General features: G+C 29.3%; 3 protein-coding genes and 1 long non-coding RNA gene across 12 annotated transcripts in view; 2 read left to right on the top strand and 2 right to left on the bottom strand.

Moving 5' to 3' along the window:
• Positions 1-6,503, top strand: part of LOC101236350 (protein zer-1 homolog) — a 62,346-nt gene extending 55,843 nt beyond the window's left edge. For all 8 annotated transcript variants that reach the window (XM_065790560.1, XM_065790556.1, XM_065790561.1 and 5 more), the window contains 2 exons: positions 5,603-5,700; positions 5,768-6,503. In XM_065790560.1, the coding sequence (XP_065646632.1) occupies positions 5,603-5,700; positions 5,768-5,898 (229 nt within the window). In that variant the 3' untranslated portion in view covers positions 5,899-6,503. The remainder of the gene's footprint in view (positions 1-5,602; positions 5,701-5,767) is intronic.
• Positions 6,504-8,137: 1,634 nt separating this feature from the next.
• LOC136076876 (uncharacterized) lies at positions 8,138-10,404 on the bottom strand. Its single transcript, XM_065790554.1, has 2 exons — positions 8,867-10,404; positions 8,138-8,679 (listed from the first exon to the last, which is right to left on the bottom strand). The coding sequence occupies exon 1, from the start codon at positions 10,273-10,275 to the stop codon at positions 9,373-9,375; it is 903 nt and encodes a 300-aa protein (XP_065646626.1). The 5' UTR covers positions 10,276-10,404; the 3' UTR covers positions 8,138-8,679; positions 8,867-9,372.
• Positions 10,405-17,698: 7,294 nt separating this feature from the next.
• Positions 17,699-18,427, top strand: LOC136075995 (zinc finger MYM-type protein 5-like). Its single transcript, XM_065789452.1, has one exon. The coding sequence runs from the start codon at positions 17,699-17,701 to the stop codon at positions 18,425-18,427; it is 729 nt and encodes a 242-aa protein (XP_065645524.1).
• A 4,020-nt stretch (positions 18,428-22,447) lies between these two features.
• The window catches only part of LOC136076474 (uncharacterized), a 1,957-nt gene continuing 1,476 nt past the window's right edge, over positions 22,448-22,928 (bottom strand). Inside the window, exon 3 of one of the 2 annotated variants that reach the window (XR_010636302.1) lies at positions 22,448-22,877. This is a non-coding gene — a long non-coding RNA (uncharacterized LOC136076474). The remainder of the gene's footprint in view (positions 22,878-22,928) is intronic. The other variant, XR_010636303.1, reaches the window with a different exon arrangement.

Below are 22,928 nucleotides of genomic sequence, written 5' to 3'. Positions count from 1 at the left end.
ACGTACTGATGCATACTGCACATACTGATGCAATTTGTAAACAACATGATGATATCACATACTGATGTAGTCTGATTATATAAAGCAATGTTTTTTTAACAAGATGTTTGTAATAAATAATGAATTTTTTGATTAAAATATGCTCGCTTTACGGATATTATTTTTTGCAATAATAAAAGTAAGACTGCACATTTAAAGTATATTTATAAACATATTGATAAAATAGATATATGTTGTTTAAATATGATACTTAAAATGATATATGTAATAAATGAAATTTATTCTTTAAAAACATAATTATCAAAATTAACCTTATAGTTCTTTATAAATGAACATATTTACAAAGTGGTTACTCAGATATCTCTGTGATTGAATTCATATAGTAATATATTTAAAGGTATAATGTAAAAATAAAAACAAAAATCTGAAACTAAATTTTGTTTTTAAAGAAATACATTTTTTAATTTCTTTTTAAAAAGGTTTCCAAACATTTTAGTATTCTCACTTATTCAATTTTTTATTCTTGCTTATTCAAGTTTTGTTAATGGCATAACGCTTTGATTCAAGGAGTTAGATTACTCATTTTAAGATGTAGAGTTAAGCTCAATTTTTTTTTGTTTTTTATACCGGTGTGAAAGGAAAATGTGTTGTGAAAAATTAGTGATTGGAGCTAACCACCCTGCCACCACACAACGTTGACAAAGTGTCTTAGAATCTTTAGAGTATGTTATAGAGATTCTATAAGATCAATGATAAGTGACAGATAAAAAATGTCTTATTATTTTTAGATTTTATTATAGAGAATAATACTAAATTTGATTATCTTATTCTATGCTTATTTCAATAGCTTTATTTCAATACTATAGACACTCAGATGTCAACCACTAAAATCAATGCAATGAAACAATATTTTAAAAACAATCTATCAGGGTGATGACTTTTATACAACCTCATTTCTCTGTATCATATTTTGATGAGCTTTCATTTAAGATTAAATAAAATATTACATTCAAGGCGATTTGATAAAAAAATCTCACACGCAAAATGATTTTAAAAATTTTATTTATTAGCTTTTTGGCAAAATTTTTGAAGTCACAGTGAGCAGATACATATTGAACACAAGCTGTAGAGTCACATGCATACGACATTATATAGGATCATCAAACGCACAAGGAAGTCAAATATTCACGATAATGTCATTGGAGAGGATGAATCTCAGTGGGAGGTTGTCCTTGTTGCGGCAGGAGTCGTGCAATTCTTTCATAACCTTAATGCCACGCTCGCAGCACTGGTTGCTTTGGGCATTGTTGATTGGAGATTCATCTGTTTTCCAGTGGGTTTTTAAGCAATTGAGAGCTTTTGGGTAGTCATTCAGAGCTTCAGATAGTTCTTCAAAATCTTCAACGCTCTCAATTTGCGACCTTTGCTCTCAATTTGCAGTTTGTAGAGGCTCTCATCCTCTTTACACAACCATTCGCCTTTAATCTTGGTTATGCCAAACAGTTCATTCAATGAATCAAAGTTTTATTTTTTTCTGCAGCGCTCATAATCTTTCAGAAGTTTGCTATTTTTGCACAAATGGCTTGATCAGATACATTCGGGAAGTTCAATGTTTTGCTCCATAGGTCTTTAAGCTCTACAGCAATTAAACCGATCCTCTCTCTCCGTTCTTTGGCAGTGGATTCAAGAAATTCAAAGCGACCAATGACGTGGTTTTTCAGGGGCATGCGACTCCGTTCGCTCAAGGGTGCTTCATAAATTGCCACATTGCCTTTTCTTGATGGCTTAAAACTGGACTAAGTTCTTTGCCCAGGTATCCTTGTTCTTCTCCGTGTTATAAGAGCTATTCTTGAATAACATGTTGTCTTCTACTCAGCAACTAAAATAGGAAAAGCCTTAACGTCAATATTAATTACGTAACAAATTAAAGAAACTGTTATTAAGTTTTCAATTGAACTGTTATTGATAATGTATTTTATTTCAAAAGAAGCAAATAATGATTATAGAAAATGAAAAGGCAGACTTAAATAAAATATTATATGGTCAATTATAATTTGCGAAAGAGTTAAATGTAACTTACCAAATAGTATAAGGATCTCTTTATATTTAAACTATAGAGAATGCGCAATAATTAAAATAAGGCAATAATAATTGTTAATTGTTAATAATTAAACAATTACATAAAATGCTAAGATGCCTACATAAATAACATTTCAAAGTGTTTTGTGCGTGACCTTTTTCAATATTTTAATGGAATAAACGTCATTTTAGTCATTAATAGGCAAAAGTACATTCTTTCGTGGTACAGGAAATAATGTTTGAGAAAAAAAATCAAAAAGTCATAAGCCTAATATATATACACTGTATATATATATATACACTGTATATATATATATATATATATACACTGTGTATTTATATATATATATATATATATATACACTGTGTGTGTGTTTATATATATATATATATATATATATATATATATATATATATATATATATATATATATATATATATATATATATATATATATATATATATACAGTGGCGTAGGAACAAAGGGCGGAGAGGGCGATAGCCCCCTCCTTAACTAAAGCACTTATCATTTTCCAGTCTGCAATGACTCACAATTAAACATCACCATGGAAATATCCATAAAACTGTTTTAGATATTATTGTATACTATTTTTTAAATGAATGTGAATGAACGTGCGCTGGCAAAAGATCGCGTTAAAAAGATGATTAATCACGTTGCGTGTGATAAATAATTGAAGAAATAGACCATTTTTATATATTTTGCTGTATCATACGAAATTGAGGAACTTTTTCCATTTTAACATGTTTTTAGTTCCGACCCCTATTTTCGCGACTTTTCTATGCCACTGTATATGTATATTAGGGTGGGGTGAATTTTGGTTTTTTTTACAATTCATTTAGCCTGGGTGTGCAAAAGTTGTCTATTCATTTCAGAAATACTCTGGAAAAATATCAATGCTCTAGGAAATTTTCTTGAGGTGCCTCCAGACCTTTAAAATTTTAATGGGTCCCTAATATTATATAAAAAAAAGTTTTTCAAAAGTATGTCATGTTGGGTCTCAAAAGAAGCAAAATTTTATAAAATTTTTAAAAATAACAATTATTTTATAAAAAAAAATTATTATTTAAAATTTTTTTTAAAAATATTATCAAAAAAATAAACTTTTTTCATTTTTAGTTTAAAAGGTCATTTTTTCTGCAATAAACTATAAAATAATAATTTTTTTCAAAAAGTAATTGTTATTTTTGAAAATTTTATAAAATTTTGCTTCTTTTGAGACCCAACATGACATACTTTTGAAAAACTTTTTTTTATATAATATTAGGGACCCATTAAAATTTTAAAGGTCTGGAGGCACCTCAAAAAAATTTCCTAGAGCATTGATATTTTTCCAGAGTATTTCTGAAATGAATAGACAACTTTTGCACACCCAGGCTAAATGAATTGTAAAAAAAAAAAAAAATTCACTCCACCCTAATGTATATATATATTTACGTATATACGTAAAGTGGATTGTATTAGAAGTTTTCACAAGATGTTGTGAAAATTCTATACCAATTAAAAAAATATTTAAAAATTTATCAAAGGTACCGGGTAAGGTGAAGTAAAGTTGTTTTTTTGATATATATTTAACTTACGTTACATCACTTGCATTACGGAGCGATTATTATCGTTGAGCAATTATTATCGTGGAGCGATTATTATCGTGGAGCAATTATTATCGTGGAGCGATTATTATCGTGGAGCGATTATTATCGTGAAGCGATTATTATCGTGGAGCGATTATTATCGTGGAGCGATTATTATCGTGGAGCGATTATTATCGTGGAGCGATTATTATCGTGGAGCGATTATTATCGTGGAGCAATTATTATCGTGGAGCGACTATTATCGTGGAGCGATTATTATCGTGGAGCGATTATTATCGTGGATTTGTTATATCTAATATTAAGAGTTAGATTTTTTAGAGTTACGTAAAAGAAATTGTAAAAGTATTGAACTAATTTATCTCTATATATATAAAAGGCAATGTTTATATGTTTGATGTTAGCTATAGGCGTCAACACCTTTGGACCAATCAATACCAAACTTGGCAAAGGCACTAAGTAGACCTGAACGGTGGTTTTAGCCAGGTTTGGGCCACCAGCGTCCCCTCCGGCCCCAAGGTTTTCCCAGACATTCAAAGAAAGTTTCCCAGACATTCAAAGAAAGTATTTAAACAACTTTACTCACATTAAACACAATGAAATTTGGAAACGATAAATTTGGTCAAGTTTAAGTGTAATAGAAATCCGCGTGAAGCGCCGAGTAATCCAGCTAGTCAAAAGTAATTAGCAAAGGCAATTTTAAAAAACCGATGGCACTCCTCTTGAGTGATTTTTTATAACACTTATGAAAGTTTTCAAATCAAAAACAGTTTTTTCCGCAGGACCAACTTTAAAAAATAACATTATTACTAGTGATTTAAATAAAAAAAAGTCTTTTAGTATGTCAAATATTTTACCTACATTTAAATGTATATCCTTATTTTTGTAGGTTTTAAATGCTACAAAGTATTTACATTTAACGTTACATAAAAATTGCAAAAGTTCTTTCGTTATTTTCTTGTAATATATATATTTTTTTAAAGTCAAAATCTGACCAACAACAAATTGAACATGTTAGCTCCATTTTCACGCTAAATTAATTCGGATTATGCAAATAAATTTCATGGTTAAAATAACACTTTACAATGATACTTTTTTTAAGATGCGACTATGATGAGTAACTTTCGCGAGCATAAAAATGACCTGAAAAAAAAAATTTTAGTACTAAAGGTATATTTTAAATAAACCTTCGTGTGTCTACATTAATATTCATTTGCTAAAAGTTGACAAAAAATAGAATAAAATTTGACTACTTTTTCCGCCGTGAATCCGCCCATGTGTGTATATATATATATATATATATATATATATATATATATATATATATATATATATATATATATATATATATATATATATATATATATATATACACACACATATATATATATACACATATATATATATACACATATATATATATATATATATATATATATATATACATATATATATATATATATATAAATGTATATATATGTACATATATATATATATACATATATATGTATATATGTATGTATATATATACATATGTATATATATATACATATATATATATATCTATATATATATATATATATATATATATATATACATACATATATATATATATATATATATATATATATATATATATATATATATATATATATATATATATATATATATATATATATATATAAAGTCACTAGAATTTAGAATTATCCGATGTAATTCTAAAATATGTCCTATGTAAATACAACTAAATAGTTTTTAGAGTGTTCTTTTTTTATATATTTATGTTTTATATTAATAATATGATTTTAGTACTTTAGAGTGTTCACGTGATGGATTATTTGGAGTGGGCACTTTTACTTAAACGTCGGTATAAAGTGGTTAACTTTTTATAAATTTTTTTATGTTGTACCTTTAGATCTTTTAAGCCATTATTGAATTTGCTTGAACATTACGAAACGCCTGCTGCACAACATTGGGCAATATGGGCGCTTGCTAGTATGGCTTCAATGTATTGTAAGTACTTTAAGTCTGTTATAAATTTTTGTTTAGTTTATTATTATTATAATCATTGTTTTTTTAGCCACAAAATATTGTAGAATGATTATTGAAGAGAATGGGCTCGATTATGTTAACAGATTGCTTCAATCAAATCTGAGTCCTGAAACGAATTATTTTGCTTCCATAGTTATAGATGCTTGCATAAATTATTAGAAATAAAAGCTGATATATGAGGCTAAATTAAAACAAATGTGATTACTTTGACTTACTCTGTCAATTTGTCTTGTTTGTTCAAAAACCTCATCAAGTAAAATTAAAATAGGCACAAGTTAATGACCCTTGTAAATTTATGATCTAAGTTCCTCGTAAAATTAATGGAAGCAAAAGCCTGGTAATGTATATTAAAAGTTATATGGATATTTTACCTTTTTTTTTCGATACAAAATTTGGTTACATTTTTAAATAAAAGCCACTAGTTACCGTGGCAAAAAAAACTTTTGAAAAAGAATTTTGAATTGAAAAAGAATGAGAAATGTATGATAAAGTGCAACAAGCGCGGAGATTGAAAAAAATTACATCATTTTTTATAGTTTTAAAAAAAAAACAATGTTTTTATCTGAAATTTTTAGATGTATTTTTTGCAATTTTATTAAAAGCAATATTTTGCATTTCGATATTTTAACAACACAAATCAGTTTTAATTCCTTTTAAACACTTCATTTTACACCAAAAAAAATATTTTCATTTATTTTTTTTTGGAGTATTTTTTCTCATTTGTAATTTATGTAATATATAATATATCAAAGTTGTATAGCATAGTCTGTTATGTTTTGTTTTTGTTTTTTATTTAAAATTTTAAATTAAATGCCAGAGAAGACATTTAAAAGCCATAAACAGTTACATAACAATGGTGTAATACGAAGTTGAAAGTTTTTAATATTGTTTTATTATTTTGTAAAAGCTTTTTACTCTTTGTAGATGTTGCGCCATTTTTACGGTTGAGAAGTATCTGAGCGTGTTTTAATTCTTGTTACGTTGAGGCGTAAATGATTTTCAGTGATTTTGTAATTTTTAGGCCGTTTTAGTTCATGTCGGCTCCTACTTCTTTATGTCGCAATATTCTAAACAACCTTGAATCCTTTTGAGAAAAAACGTCAGTAAATTTGTTAAAAAAGAATGTTTTGCATATAGCTAGATTAAAATTATATTGATCTATCTCCACATTTTTGAGTTTTGAGATAAAACGATTTAAAAAATAAAAACTTTAGGAGACTGCATATAAAAAGATTTTAACTACTTATATTTTTTTTGCAACTTTTTTGATTATATCTTAGGTTTCAATACGGTAGAAGAACATTATGTTGGGGTACATAACGCAATCAATAACTTAAATTTTTTTAAAAGCGGAGATAGAACAACGTAATTCTAACCACCGATATCTTAAAACCTGATCATCAAGACCTTGGACCACTCACAAAACAAGCAAAAAAGCGTAAAAACCATCATGTTAAGACTCTCATTTTGGTTCTGCGTTTTTCCATGCATACATATTGCAAGCGATTCATTAGAGCCAAGTTATTTATAAATTGGCTTTAATAACTCAATAATATCACGTGACAAACTTGGGCCAGGTTTATAGAGAGAGGGTTGATTGGGATGTTTTCGATCAACATTCGGATATCGATATACGGAAAAAATTGAAAAAAAACGGAAATCGGATACGGTTTACGGCGAGCAAAGATGACGGCTTAATTGAGCATCAATTTACTTTTCTTTTAATCCATGATTATCAAAGCAATCACCAAAGAATAACATAAGACACATAGTTAATATATTCAATAGTCAATATATTCATAATTCTATATATTCAGTTGTTGAAGTTGTTTGAAAGTTGTTGTATTTTGGTTGTTGTTTTCTGGCTGTAAAGTTGTTCAATAAATTCATCTGTTGAAAGTTTTCGTTTTCTGATTGTTGTTTTCTGGCAAATTTTTTTGTTTTGTTTTTTTGGTAAATTTGAACAGAATTGTTTCTGATTTGAATTTAATAAAAGAAAAAGAACTTGATCATAATAAAGTAAAAGAAGAAATAATGGAAACTACATTGAAAAATATAGAGAAATTAATTACAAACAAATTCGAAAAACAAAAAAAGAGTATTTTAAAAGAAACAGAGCGCCTGTTAAAAGATCAAGAAAAAAGTTTTACTGGTATAATTAGTGCAAATTTAAAAATACTCACTAATCGATTAGATAAAATTGAAAAAGAAGTAGACACTAACAGGGGCGGATTAGGCTTTTGAAAAGGCCCGGGAAATGCTATCATGAAAAAGGCCCACCAAGTGACCTTTTTTTTTAAATCGTATTCGCTTGTAACCCCTCACTTTTAAATACTTTTGTAACACTATTGAACAATAAGGACTTTTATACACTTGTTTAAAATCAATAAAGACGTCATTTAAGTACATGTGTTATATTTGTATTATAAATTCATATTTAAATCACAAAAACTAAAAATCATAAAAACAGTAACTTTTTTAATTCACCACTCGATTTAGCAAGTTCATCAATAATTTCATCGTGGGTTATGTTACTCAATATGTCCTTTTCAATGCACATCATCAACAGTGAGTCCAAGTGATCTTCTGTCAACTGACTTCGCAATCTTGTTTTGACACATTTCAACTTGCTGAAACTCCTCTCACAAGCCACTTGGGTAATTGAAATTGTGAGCATGAATTTGTAAGCCCTGTGCAGCATGCAGTAGCTCTTGCCGTAAAGATTATATTTTCGAAGCACATGGTAGCAACAGTAAATGCACGAGCGACACTTCTTTAGAGGGCCGCATTTATGGTTGGTGGCGTCATCTTCATTTTCAACCTCATCCTCATCAATCGTGATTTGATCAGAACAATCGTAACTCTCTTCCAATGTTTTTTTTAAAACTGGCCACTTTTTTGCAAAGTCCAACAGCTCAAGCAACAGCTGCGCTTCTTCGCCTAAAATATAAAAAGATAAAGATAATCTTATAAGTATTCAAAATAAAGAACAAAAGAGATAACCTTATCTAATGCTAATTAAAGATTTAATGAAGTTTACCAATTTGGAAAACAAAAATACTTAAGCAATTACTAATAAAATTTAACAAGAAACCAATCAATTATATTTATAAGTAAATTTACACACCTGTTGCCGAAATATGACATGAGATTTTCTGAAGGGCTTTTTTTGGAATATTACATTTCAATAACTCAGAAAATCCGTTGGGGTCAAAACAACTCATATCAGAGTACAGTTCACCGTGTGATGCAAACCGAGTCGACATACTTCTTAACACTGTGTCTAGAATACCATTGTGGACCTCTACTTCAAACTTTTTTAAAGGATCTGTAAGTGGATCATCATTTGCTAATTCTCCTGCATCGTGATCAGATTCAAAGGCATCGTGTTTGGACCCCCATCTAGTAGCACCGATAACACTTAGTCGTTTGTGAATGTTTTGGCCATTTTTTTCTTTATGTGATCAGTCCAAAGGTCCATTCTCAAGTAGGACTCACAAAAAAACATAGCAGCCTTTTGAAGTATACGAAAAAGTGTCATTGAAGCTTCATTACTGCTGGTGGCGTCACATACGACCAGATTTAAAACATGCGCATATTACCATGTGTGAATGTGTCCAGGAGACGCTTTTTCTAAGAATGTAGTAAATCCATTTTATGCCCGGCCATATTAGACGCGCCATCAGTACTATCTGACTCACATTTAGTAATATCAATGCCATTTTGTTCCAAAACATTTGACATCAATTTGCACAGATCACTGCCTTTTCCAGAATGTGAATCGACAACACCAATAAGTCGCTCCTCGACTTTGTCGGTAACGTATCGCAGGACTATCGCACATTTATCCGCTTGTGTTACATCTTGAGTTGTGTCAAGTTGCACTGAGAATATTCCCGCTTGTTGTACTTCTTCAGCAATGGCACTTTTCATTAATTTAGCGATTCCTAATACAATTTGGTTTACAGTGGATTTGAAAATGAAAGTATTTCTGTTAGCTCTATTCCTCTTATCCTGTTTATCATTCAGCATGCCTTTGTCGATAATTTCCTTCAAATGCGCTTTTAGAATTTCATCGTACTTCGCAACAAGAATCACGATTTCAAGAAATGTTCCATGATCCACTCTGTCGTTAGCCAAAACATTGACGGCTTCGCAACCAGCCTTACCTCGATATGGCATACCACGTTTACCAATCACTTTGACAATTGACACTACTCTGTCCACGATCAATCTACGATGTAAAACTTGCTGTTTTCGTAGACTATATTGCTGACCTTGTACCATATCTAGAATGGTTCGATTAGCAGAGAAATGTAGATAAGCCTCGACACATTCTTGGTGTCTCTTTGACGATTCGTGTTCCACAATACGTTGATGAATATGAGTCCAACTGTTAAAACCTGTTACAAACGAACTTGGTTTCTGCTTCTCATTTCCATGTGCCAAACAAACACTGCAAAACAGGCACTCTTCTTCTTCTGAAAATGAAAGAAACATACGCTGCATACCATCTTCAGGACGATAATATACCATTTTTGAATTAAAGTGACGTGTTTCAGGCTGATGTGGGTGATATTTATAGAAAGTTGTCAGTTCATTCAGGTGAGGCTTATTAAACCAATCATTCACTCGGGTAGTAGTTTATTCGTTATCACCAGTAGGTTCAACCATGCTTGAAGAAGCTGTGATGTTTAGAATGAGGATTGGTTGGGTCATTTCATTAGTGTCAGTATGAACGCCATCTTCATCATCAAGGTTTGTTTGGGTCTCTTTAGCAACGTGAGATTGAACCTCATCAACAGGCTCAGCATCAGCATAGTGTTGCAGGGTATTTGAATTCAGTTTAGAAAACATGGATAGTAGATTTTTAGTTGTTTTAGCAACTTCTTGCAGAAGCTTTAATTTTTTCTCACGTAACTTTTCATGTCCACTTTTTCGCTTAGACATCACACCTGTAAAAAAATAAAAAAATAAACATTTGTATTAGCCTTTTAACTACTATGATAGTTTTTATTGATTATTTTTAAATAAGTGTTATGAATGGAAGACCTGCGACTGTATTGTTATTTGTGTGAAGTTTGTTAATCTGATTATTTTTAAAGAATATAACTTAAAATTTTAGAATATACTAATTTTAATATTTTTGAAAATAAACCAACATTTTATTAAACCTACATTATTATTACCTACATTATTATTAAACCTACATATTTATTAAAATAAACCTACATCTTCATTAATAATAAATCATTCATATTTATTTTTATAAACTGTGTAGGGATTTCTTGTTAATATTATACATACTATATAAAATATAAATAGATTACTTTTAATTTTTAAATAGTAAAATTCCATATTAATAAAAAACCAATATTTATATAAATACCTAATTACTTTTTTTGTTAGATATTTTATATTATATTTATAATATTGTTTTGATTTAGAAAATGTTTATTGAAATAATAAATTATAAAAGAAGTGTTACATTAAATTAAAAATTCTATATAAGATATGTATAATAAATTATTTAACGCGTTTTTATTTAACTTGTTTTATTTAAACAATAATCTATAGTGAAAACAAAGTTGAATAAAGCAAAGTTGAATAAAGCAAAAGTTGAATAAAGCAAAAAGTAATTTTCAACTCACAATTTTTTATTACTATTCTAGAAATTTATTAAAAAAATTAAAGAAAATACGTTTTAAAATATTATGAAATTTTAAAATGTTGTATTGCTGACGGCCCACCGGGAAATGTCCCGGTGTCCCGGTGGCCTAATCCGCCCCTGGACACTAACAAATTGAAAGTCTTGAGCATAGAAAAAGACCTACGCGACTTTAAAGAAAGTCTTAACTTTCAAGAAATAAGCATCACGGAAAAATTAAATCAGATCACGAAGCGTTATGAAAAAGAAATAAACAATTTAAATAAAAAGGCATTAGATCTGGAGAACCGGTCTCGAAGGAATAATTTAAGAATAGACGGGATATATGAAAAACCAAATGAAAATTTGGCGAAAATGTAGTAAAGGAAATGTTCAAAAACCAACTAAAAATTAAAAATGATATAGAAAGAGCTCATAGAATAGGCCCACCTAAAGAAGATAAGAAACCAAGAACTATTGTCCTAAAGTTGTTAAATTTTCAAGACAAAACAAAAATACTTAATGCTACAAAAAACTTGCGAGGAACAGGGATTTATGTCAATGAGGATTTCGCTAAAGAAACCATCGAAAACCGAAAAAAGTTGTGGGATCAAGTCAAAAAGCTGCGACTCGAAGGTATGCAGTTATTAAAAATGATAACATTTTTTCTATAGAATTTTGGAAATAAATGTGTTCGTTATTAAAAATTAAAAATTCCTTTTTAATTTATTTGTTATAACTAATCATGGCTTTAAAAAGTGACTTTGAAAATTTTGCCTTTAGTTTTTTTGAAACGAAATTTTTTTCATTACACGAAAACTCCGACCCAGATATTAATTATTTTCATGATACAAAAATCGAATGTTCTTACTATTATCCAAGTGAATTAAAAGGAATTCTATTTAAGAATGTTAACAGGGAAAGCAACGTTCAAATTAGAATTCTACACGTAAATATCAGAAGCATCAATCGTAATTTTCAAAAGTTCCAAAATTTACTTGAGGAAACTAAATACTTTTTTAATATTATTTGCTTAACTGAAACTTGGGCTACCTCAAACGACACTAATAAAAATTCTAATTTTTATCTTTCTCATTTTGAAATGATTTCTCTTGAAAGGCAAATAAATAAGCGTGGTGGTGGAGTTCTAATTTACGTTCATGAAAATATTTGGCATTGCTGTAGAAATGATCTTTGCGTTTCTGACGGCGATGGAGAAATATTTACAATTGAGATTATCAATGAACGAACAAAAAACATTTTAATTAGCTGTTGCTATCGACCGCCAGAAAGCGTGAGCGAGAACTTGAGCATGTTTTTACAGCAAAAAGTTATTGCGAAAGGTAACAACGAAAAGAAAAAAAACTTTTTAATTGGTGATTTTAATATGAATTGTTTTGACTACAATGACGATAACAAAGTTAGAAATTTTTATGATGCAATTTTTGAATCTGGAGCAATTCCTTTATTAAATCGTCTAACTAGAGTAACAAAAAATTCAGCAACCTTGCTTATTTCCACAGACTTGTTCAACAGTGATATAAAATTGGGCATCTTAAAAACAGATATTTCAGACCACTTTCCTATTTTTCTAACCATAAACACTGACCAACCACAACAAAAATTAAATAAAGTTATAAGAAAACGTTTTTTTGAACCATCAAATATTGAGTCTTTCAAAAATCAGCTCTCATTATTACATTGGAAACACTTAAATTTTAATGAAAACGCAAACAACCTTTATGAAAAGTTCTTTGAAACATTCACCTCTATTTACGAATCTAATTTCCCAATTGTTACAGTTACATTAAAATCAAAACACTTTAATAATCCCTGGATTACCATAGGATTCAAAAAAATCATCCAAAACAAAACAAAAGCATACATTAAATATCTGAAAACAAAAACACCAGCTAGTGAAAAAATTTACAAAGATTACAAAAAATTCGAAAAAATATAAAAAAAACTTACTATTCAAAATTAATGAATAAAGTTAAAAATGACTCAAAAAGTACTTGGAAAGTATTAAAAGAAATTACTGGAAAACAAAAAACATGCTCAAGCTTTTTGCCACAAATGCTGAAAGTCAATAACAATAGCTTGTATGAACCACAAATAATAGCTCATGAATTCAATAAATATTTCACTGAAACTGGATCAACTCTGTCAAGAAAAATACCAAATACCCAAACCTCATTTTATAATTTTTTGGTACCTATTGATAAAGATATTTGCTCCGAAGAATTATCTGCCGAACTATCATTTGATGAGTTTGAAAAAGCTTTCAAATCCTTAAAAAAAATAAAGTACCTGGAAATAAACGGGAATATTGTTATAGATTGCTACGAACAATTAAAAAATGTTCTTTTTAAAACTTTCAGAGCATCAATTCATCAAGGTATTTTTCCTGAACGTTTAAAACTTTCCAGGGTTACCCCTATCCATAAAGAAGGCGACAGATCCAATATCAGTAACTATCGTCCTATCTCTGTTCTTTCTATATTTTCTAAAATTTTAGAAAGAATTATCTTCAACAGAGTATACAATTATTTTAATTACAACAACTTATTTCGTGACAATCAGTATGGTTTCAGAAAAGGAAGTTCAACAGAACATGCCATTATTCAATTTATACATAACATCTCTGAATCTTGTGAAAAATCTCAATATACACTAGGTGTTTTTATTGACTTATCAAAAGCTCTTGATACGGTCGATCACCGAATTTTAATCAAAAAAATTAAACATTATGGTTTGAACAATAAAACTTTAAAATGGTTTAAAAGCTATTTAACAAATCGAAAACAACTTGTGTATAGTAATGGTGGTCAGCAAAGTGAACCCCTGAGCATAACCTGTGGTGTTCCACAAGGTTCTATTCTCGGACCACTACTATTTTTAATCTATGTAAACGACTTAAACAATGCTTCCAAATTAAAAAGTATAATGTTCGCTGATGATACTAATCTTTTCTTATCCCATACTGATGTTTATGAACTCTTTTCAACTACAAACAAAAAACTCAATTACATTTCTAATTGGTTCAAAGCTAATAAATTAACTTTAAATATTAACAAAACAAAATGGGTTATCTTTTACTCCTGCGCAAAAAACGTTTTTTACCAAGTAATATGCCTCAAATTTATATTGATGAAACGATAATAAAATGAGATGCCGTTATAAAATTCTTAGGTGTTTATCTTGATGATAATATTGCTTGGAGAAAACATATTGATCATATAAGCACAAAAATTTCCAAAAACATTGGCATTTTATACAAAGCCCGAAATTATCTCAACAAAAAAAACCTAACCCAACTCTATTATTCATTTATACACAATTACATAAATTATGCAATCATCGCCTGGGGAAGTACGGATAAAAGTAAATTACAACAACTTTATCGCCGTCAGAAACATGCAATCCGTGTAGTTAATTATGCGGATCGCTTTTCACATTCAAAATATTTTTTTGATTATATGAAGGTTTTAGATGTTTATAAACTGAACGTATTTAATGTCTTATGTTTTACTTTTATGTGGAAAAACGATTTATTTTTATTTGCTTTTAACGACCTTTTTTTTTTTAAACCAATAAATAAATACACATTAAGAAACTTTAGTTTTTTAAGTGAACCTTTTTGTAGAACTAAGTTCAATCAGTTTTGTACTTCAAATTGTGCACCCCATCTTTGGAATAAAATAGTATTACCAAACTTTGATCCTTCTATTACTCTTCGTGTTTTTAAAATTAAGTTAAAAAAAAATTAATTCTCTTTATAGACAACATTCTAAAATTCTACTAAAAATAAATGTAAAAGGTATTTGTTAAATCTTCAGCTTATTATATATTAAAATGTCTTGTATCTTTGCATAATGTAAATACGTTAAATCTTATATATATATATATATATATATATGTGTATATATATATATATATATATATATATATATATATATATATATATATATATATATATATATATATATATATATATATATGTATATATATGTGGATATATGTGTATATATATGTGGATATATGTATATATATATGTGGATATATGTATATATATATGTGTGCGTATGTGTTTTACATTTATATATATATATATATATATATATATATATATTTTTTATTTTATATATATACGTTATAAATATTACTTTTTAGGGTTCCGATGATAAGATCCTTATGATCTTCTTTTGGAAACCTAGCTTTATATTCCTAGTACGCTGAATTGTATTATTTGCGTAATTGTATTACGACTTATGTTTATGTATTACGGCTTATGAATTATGTAACACGACTAACAATGTAAACTTAAATAAAATAAAAAAATAAAATAAACTAGTAAATCAAAAAAAAATTCTTTTTTCAAATCCATGCTTTATGCAAGCAGAATTCTATTGGGCCTAGAAATTCTTTTTTTGTTATCTTTTGTAGAAGGAAAAATTACTGTTACGTTTTTAAATTTTTTTTTTATTAATTCAGTGTTCTTATGGGGAAATACAAATTAAATTTTTGTTAACTTAATTAACTTTTTTTGGTCAAATTTTTCCATTTCCTTGTATTGTCATCGAAAATGATTAAGTGTGCAAAATTTGAGCAAAATTGGTTTACAAAAAAGCTTTCAAAAATTGATTTCAAATTTTGTGACACACAAACATATATATATATATAGAAAGTAACCTTATATAAAGCATGGAAAAAACATTGTGCTGGCGCCAACTTTTTTTCACCGTTTGGACAATAGGTGTGATATAGTTTTATATGCATCAGGGTCTGTATTTTTTTTCTTTTTAATCAAAAACATTGTTTGCAATATTTGTAAATACTTCAAAATCCAAAACTTTTTTTGTAATCATAGATATTGCAGTATAAACACCGTTGTATGAGGAAAAACCTCGACATTGCTAAGTATCATTACAAAACACTGGTATTTATTAAATTGGATTCGTCAGTAGTATGTTGGGATGCTTCTCTAATTACAAGTAAAGCATCAGACATGGTTTCTACTGCAATTGCTTCAACTTTTAGCAATTTTACAAACAATTTTAATGTAAGTATTTTAAGTCATTGGCGGTGGAAGATCCATAAGAAAACAGAATCTTTTCAGGCCAGTATAGTCCTGTCCACATGAACGCATTTCAAAAAATAGACGTTTGGTTAATATCAAAAGCGCTACAACTTTCAGAATCACACTTCTTGGACGTAAAAAATCCACGACTGAACCCACATCCACAGAACATAATCAACGAGCCGGAAAATCGAAATTTTTTTATTTTTCACATTTCCAGCTAAATTAAGCCCGCAAGTTTCACATTCTGGACAACACAGCAACTGAACAACAATGGCTAATAAAGTGCTATCAATTATCCTGCATCTACATATGTGTTTTTATTAGAACTTGCAGAATTTTTAATAGGGTTTACCTTGAAATAAGATACATTTATTAATCGCTGTGAATCTGTTAGTAGAAGACAACTATTTACTGTATTTGTTTTATTTAAAGTATATCAATTTCCATGAAATCTTTTTTTCTTTTGGTATTGAGCAGCAAATCTCACATGTTCTCTACCCATTAAAAGTATAAGGTTTAAATTATTTATACATAAACAGATGCACATATATATATACATACATACATATATATATATATATATATATATATATATATATATATATATATATATATATATATATATATATATATATATATATATATACAGAGCCGTACCAAGGGCGGGGCCGGCCGGGCCGCGGCCTGAGGCGCCAAAATTGGGAGGGCGCAAATTTTAATAAATTAAAAAAACAATAATCAGTTTATGAAACTAAGTTTTACGGCGTCGCTGCTGTTGATAAGAAAATTAATTAAAATTCCGCTTCTTGACACAAACTCTTAAATATTAAAGCTCATATACTGAATAAAAAAACGCCCTATAACATTAATATACCTTTGATAACTTTTGAGCATTATAATTCTATTATGAGTCGAACTCAAAAGTTATCTGGTGCTGAATTTAAGAAGAAAAGAAAACAGCACCAAGAAAGTGACGAGAAACTACAAAACTGTTTCAAAAAGTGGTTGGTAACAAACTCAGTGGAGAAACAAATTATTTCAGAGGATATTTGTATTGAAATTAATGACAATTCAACAGATCCTATAATTGACTTTAATTGAGTTCAGATCGTCATTTGGAATTAATTGAAGAGGAGATTTTCATCAGCCAAAGTCAAGAAGAATTTTGCACAACTGATTTAGAACGAACCAGGGAAGATGAAAATGCGTAGCTTTCAGGCCCAGCTGAAATGGACGAGGATGAACTTCATTCAGAAATCTCAGAAATTCCAGTGACCTCGGAAGAAAATTTTCAACATAGGGATCCAGCAACATGGCCTAAAATAACGGACAAAACAAGATGCTTTTTGATTGAGCAATGGCCAGAGCAAGACAGAAGAGAATTTTTCCCAAACACGCTGTGTGATTTTGACAACAGAATGCGACACTTCAGCTCAAAATGGTATGAAAAAATTCATCCCAATGGTAAAAAATTTGTTCGCACTTGGCTGCAGTACAGCAATAAAAAAGATTCTTTATTTTGTTTTTGCTGTTTGTTATTTTTAACAACAAAAATCAACAATTTCTCAGAAATTTCTAAAAGGTTTTGTGACTGGAAAAAACTAAACCCAAGAATTCCTGAGCATGAAAACAACAATGAACACCAAAGATGCTATTCTGATCGGAAAACTCTTGAAAAAAACTTCAAGGAAGGAAAGACCCTGAATTCTGATCTGTTGAGAGTTATTAGTGGAGAGATGAAAAAGCGGAGAGATATCTTAGAAGTGATTGTTGGTGCAATTTTGTTCTGTGCCAAGAACAATCTTGCCCTTCGGGGAACAACAGAAGACATCGGTCAACAAAACAGTGGCATTTTTCTGAGCTTAATTGAGTTGATAAGCCATTATTATCCTTTAGTAGCAGAACACATTGCGTCCGTTAAAGCAAAAAAAACCACAACATCCTACTTTTCTCCTTGAATTCAAAATGAGCTGATTGAGTTACTTGGGCAGAAAGTCAGGAAAAAAATTTTGTCAAACAGCAAAGAAGCTAAATACTACTCTGTTCTGTTTGACTGCACTCCAGATACCTCCCACAAAGAGCAGATGACTCAGATCATCAGGTATGTCCGCACCAGTGATGAAACCTGCATAATTAAGGAAAGCTTTGTGGACTTCATTGAATCTCACAAAAAAATTGGAAAAGGTCTTGCAACAGAAATAACTGAAAAATTGGAGAAGGATGGTCTAAGCATTTCCGATTGCCGGGGCCAAGGCTATGACAATGGAGCCAATATGTCTGGAAAATACAATGGCGTCAAAGCTCACATTCATTCTCTTAAAGAGTCAGCAAGATTTGTTCTATGCGCAGCTCACACTTTAAATCTTGTTGGTGTTCATGCTGCTGAGGTTTCCCCACTCATGATTACGTTTTTTGGAAAGGTTCAAGCCATCTTTAACTTTTTTTCAAGCTTCACGTCAAGATGGGAAAAACTGATGAAAACGTTGACCATCTCATAAAAGGGAAATAGTGACACAAGATGGTCTACCAAAAAAGAAGCAATTACACCATTGCACAGACAAATCAAAGATGTTCTTCAAGTTTTGGAATCCATTATCCACAATCCCATGACAAATGCTGTCACAGTTAGCAGTGCAAAAGAACTTCTCATTCAAATTGATTTCAGTTTTTTGTGTTTGTTGGATTTCTGGTGTCAAATTCTTTCTCTAATTGACCGGGAAAACAAACTGCTTCAGTCAAAAACCATTTCAATTGACATTGCCTCAAAAAAAATGAAATGATTGAAGGCTTCCATTTAGAATTTTCAAGATGTTGGGGTGGACAACATTATCAAAGATACCACAGAAAAAGCTAACCAGAGCGGAATTGATGGTGGCTTTCCAATCAAGAGGAACCGCAAAGTGAAGCGGATGGCACTTTATGAAGCTGAAGATGACTCTCACCTTCTCACAGCAGAAACAGAGTTCGGATCTCAGTGCAACCTTGTGTTTGACAGCATTGTTACACAAATTGAGTGGCGGTTTGAAGCTGTATCCTGCTGTATCCTCTGATTTTGACTTCCTCGGTGGGCATTCACTCTCTAAAAGTTCAGTGGATGAACTCAAGAAAAAAGCTGCAAATTTATCTCAAATTTACAAGGCAAAGATTTTTCCGATTTCCAGTCAGAAATAGCAAGCTTTAAATATCAAGCTGCCGCAATGATAGAGAACTTTAAAAAATCTAGTCCGATTGACATTTTGCAGCTCACTCATAAATATTCTTTGACCAATGCTTATCCCAACACAACAATTGCTATTCGCATCTTCCTCACCATACTAGTCACAGTTGCTACGTGTGAGAGAAGTTTTAGTATACTTAAGCTCATAAAACACTATATGAGGTCAACAATGGGCCAAGAACGTTTGTCTAGTTTGACTATAATTTCAATTGAAAATGAAGTGGCAAACAACATTGATTTTGATGATGTCATTAGTGAATTTGCCTCAAGAAAAGCCAGAAAAGCGGCATTGAACTAAAGTTTGTGCAACCTTAATGACAAATTTTACTTATAACTTGATGTGATAAATTTTGTGATCAATAAATCATTTTTTTCGTTTAATTTTCTTCTTCTTTTTTTTTAAGGAGGGGGAGGGGAAGGGAGGGGAAGAGAGGGCGCAATTTTCTTTTCTTGCCCGAAGCGCAAAACTGGCTCGGTACGGCCCTGATCGTCATCAGAAGCATGTAGCAAGTTTAATAAATTTTAGTGAACGTTTTACTCATGCAAAGTTTCTATTAAGAAAAATGATTGCGAAATATATATCAACTTGATGTTCTTCGTTTTATGTTTTAATTAAATCAATTATTTCCCGGTTTCTTTTCTTGATTTGCATTTGTTAAAAGATGAAAATAAGTACATTCAACGCTATGATAATTTTATTATACAGCCATATTTTAAAATAAATTACTTTAAATTTTGCATTGTTTTTTGCGGACCATTTTTATGGAACGAAGTTGTTTTGTAAAGTTTTCCTTAAAAAATATAACTACAACTCATTTAAACGAAAGCTTAAAGAATTAACCTTTACTACTCATGATTTATTAATATACCTTTTTACTCATGATTAATTAATATACCTTTTTACTCATAATATATGTTGTTTGTTTTTTTTGTTGTTTTTTTTTTGTTATAAAATAATAACTTATTTTATAGTTATTATTTTATTAATAGTAACTTTATATTTAAATTTAATTTCTTTACATATCAAAAAATTTTCAAAAAATTTCCGTGGCGCAGTGGCGTTCTTGCTCAGAATCAAGAGGTTCGAGGTTCGTTTGTGTGGCTAGACCTTACGGTCCCCTACGAGTTTCTTTTATTTCTTCTTAACGATCTATTTTTGTAATTTTATTATGTTCTTTTTAAGTTTTATTTTGCAAACTTCATAATTTATTACGAAATATTTAAAATTTAAAAAAGAACAAAAAAAAAAGAAAGATTTTGCTATCAGGTTTAACAAATATTCGTACTTTGATATTTCTGCATCGGTATTCGATTTTTAGATCGACATTCAATGTAGAATTATTTATTCTTCTACAGTAATGCATATAGAAATGCGTTAAATTCTCTTTTCAATGTTGCTTAATCTAGAATTTATATTCATTCTTTATTACAGAAAAATTAAATTAAATTCGTTTAAAATATTTATATCGAATAGTTATAAAAATTTTATTCGTTATTAAAACCTCGTTAAAAAATTAATTACTCTTAAAAATAAATTACTCCATAGATTCACGATTCGAACACCTAATAGTTTGGTCTATATATTTTTAGATAATATTCGATGGCTTTGTAGTTTTTATTATTATTATTTTTTTATTTAGGTGCTCAAAGCAGTAATAACGGCCTTATCACAGAGCATCTCGGAAAAGGATTTAACCAGGAAGCTCTTGCCTCCTTCGTTACCAGTGAAGCATATATGACCAGACCGAACCACGGACACTAGTTTTTAAACAAGAAGTTTAACCACCACACCACGGCTGCTTAGGTGATATAAACTAAATTGGTTGAACATAATGTTGATTCATTTATATAGGTGCAGTAGGTGATTAATGAATGTATATAATATACATTTATATTGTTGTTTGCTGTGTTTTTTTTTGTTTTGTTTTTGTTTTTCTTTAGAGGTTTAGAGATTTTTTTTCTTTAGAGTTATCTATTTAGAAGTTGTTTAGACAAATTAAAATATTCACATACTTATATAGCAGGGGATTTAGTTGTGAATTAAAAATGATATATTTATTTTATTTTGCATATTGAAGTTTAAATTCCTTACATTAATATTTATATAATATATATATATATATATATATATATATATATATATATATATATATATATATATATATATATATATATATATATATATATATATATATATATATATATATATATATATATATATATATATATATATATATATATATATATATATATATACCCAGACGGCACATCTGGTTTTAATCTCGGAATTAAAACCCGTATAAACACGTGTTTGTTACGATCCAGGCGTAAACCAAAAACACGTGGATTTCACGGGAAGTTTAACTGGAGTTTTACACGTGTTTTCTATGGTTTCAAACACGAGTTTTTTTATGTTTTAAATACGCGTTTTTGAGGTTTTAAACTCGTGTTTTATAAGGTTTTAAATTCGTGTTTTCTATAGTCTAAAACGGACTTATGGCATTTAATAAAGTTTCCAAACGGAAACTTTATTTTATGCCATAAGTTAGTTCAGGCATAAGTTTTCCAAATTTATGCCTGAACTAACAGCTGTTCAGCACGGTTTAATGATAAACCAAAAATACGTAGGTTTTATTAGACACGTTTATAGCTTTAAACCGTTTAAACCTTTTTTTATATATACTACATTATATTTACGACAATTTTGTTGTTTTATTTTTGTTTTTTAAGGTAAATTATTTTACAATAATACTACAAAGAAAAAATAAACAAAGAAATAAAAAACCAAATCATTAAAAATAAGCCAATAAAAGACGTTTGGCACATGGTTACCATACATAATATTTAATTTCGATTGATCGCCTCTTCCGTCATTATAAAATCTAAAATCGAATAACAATACGCTTTCGCATTTTTACAAACAATTCCAGTAGCATCAAATGTTCTTTTTAATTTTTCTTAAAAATCGAGTCTCGAACTTTACTAATTCCTCAATTGAGGTAACCTGTTCAAATTTAACTTCATTCAAATCTTTATCTAAAAACTATTGCAGTAGCCCAAATTTCTTTTTATGTAATGGTGTGACACAATCATTTTACGCTAAAACATGGCATCATCCATGGGAGAAGTTTCGTTTGTCTGATTTTTTGGTCGATCTGTATTGGTAATAGTTTTTGATGATTCGCCTTAATCTGTTTTAAAAAAACACAAATTTTATAATAAATAACAAAATAAATGATTAT

Source organism: Hydra vulgaris, chromosome 02 (genome assembly GCF_038396675.1).
Source record: "Hydra vulgaris chromosome 02, alternate assembly HydraT2T_AEP".
Classification (NCBI taxonomy): domain Eukaryota; kingdom Metazoa; phylum Cnidaria; class Hydrozoa; order Anthoathecata; family Hydridae; genus Hydra; species Hydra vulgaris.
Note: the sequence above shows the minus strand (reverse complement) of the source record. Positions and strands in the feature narration are given on the sequence as shown.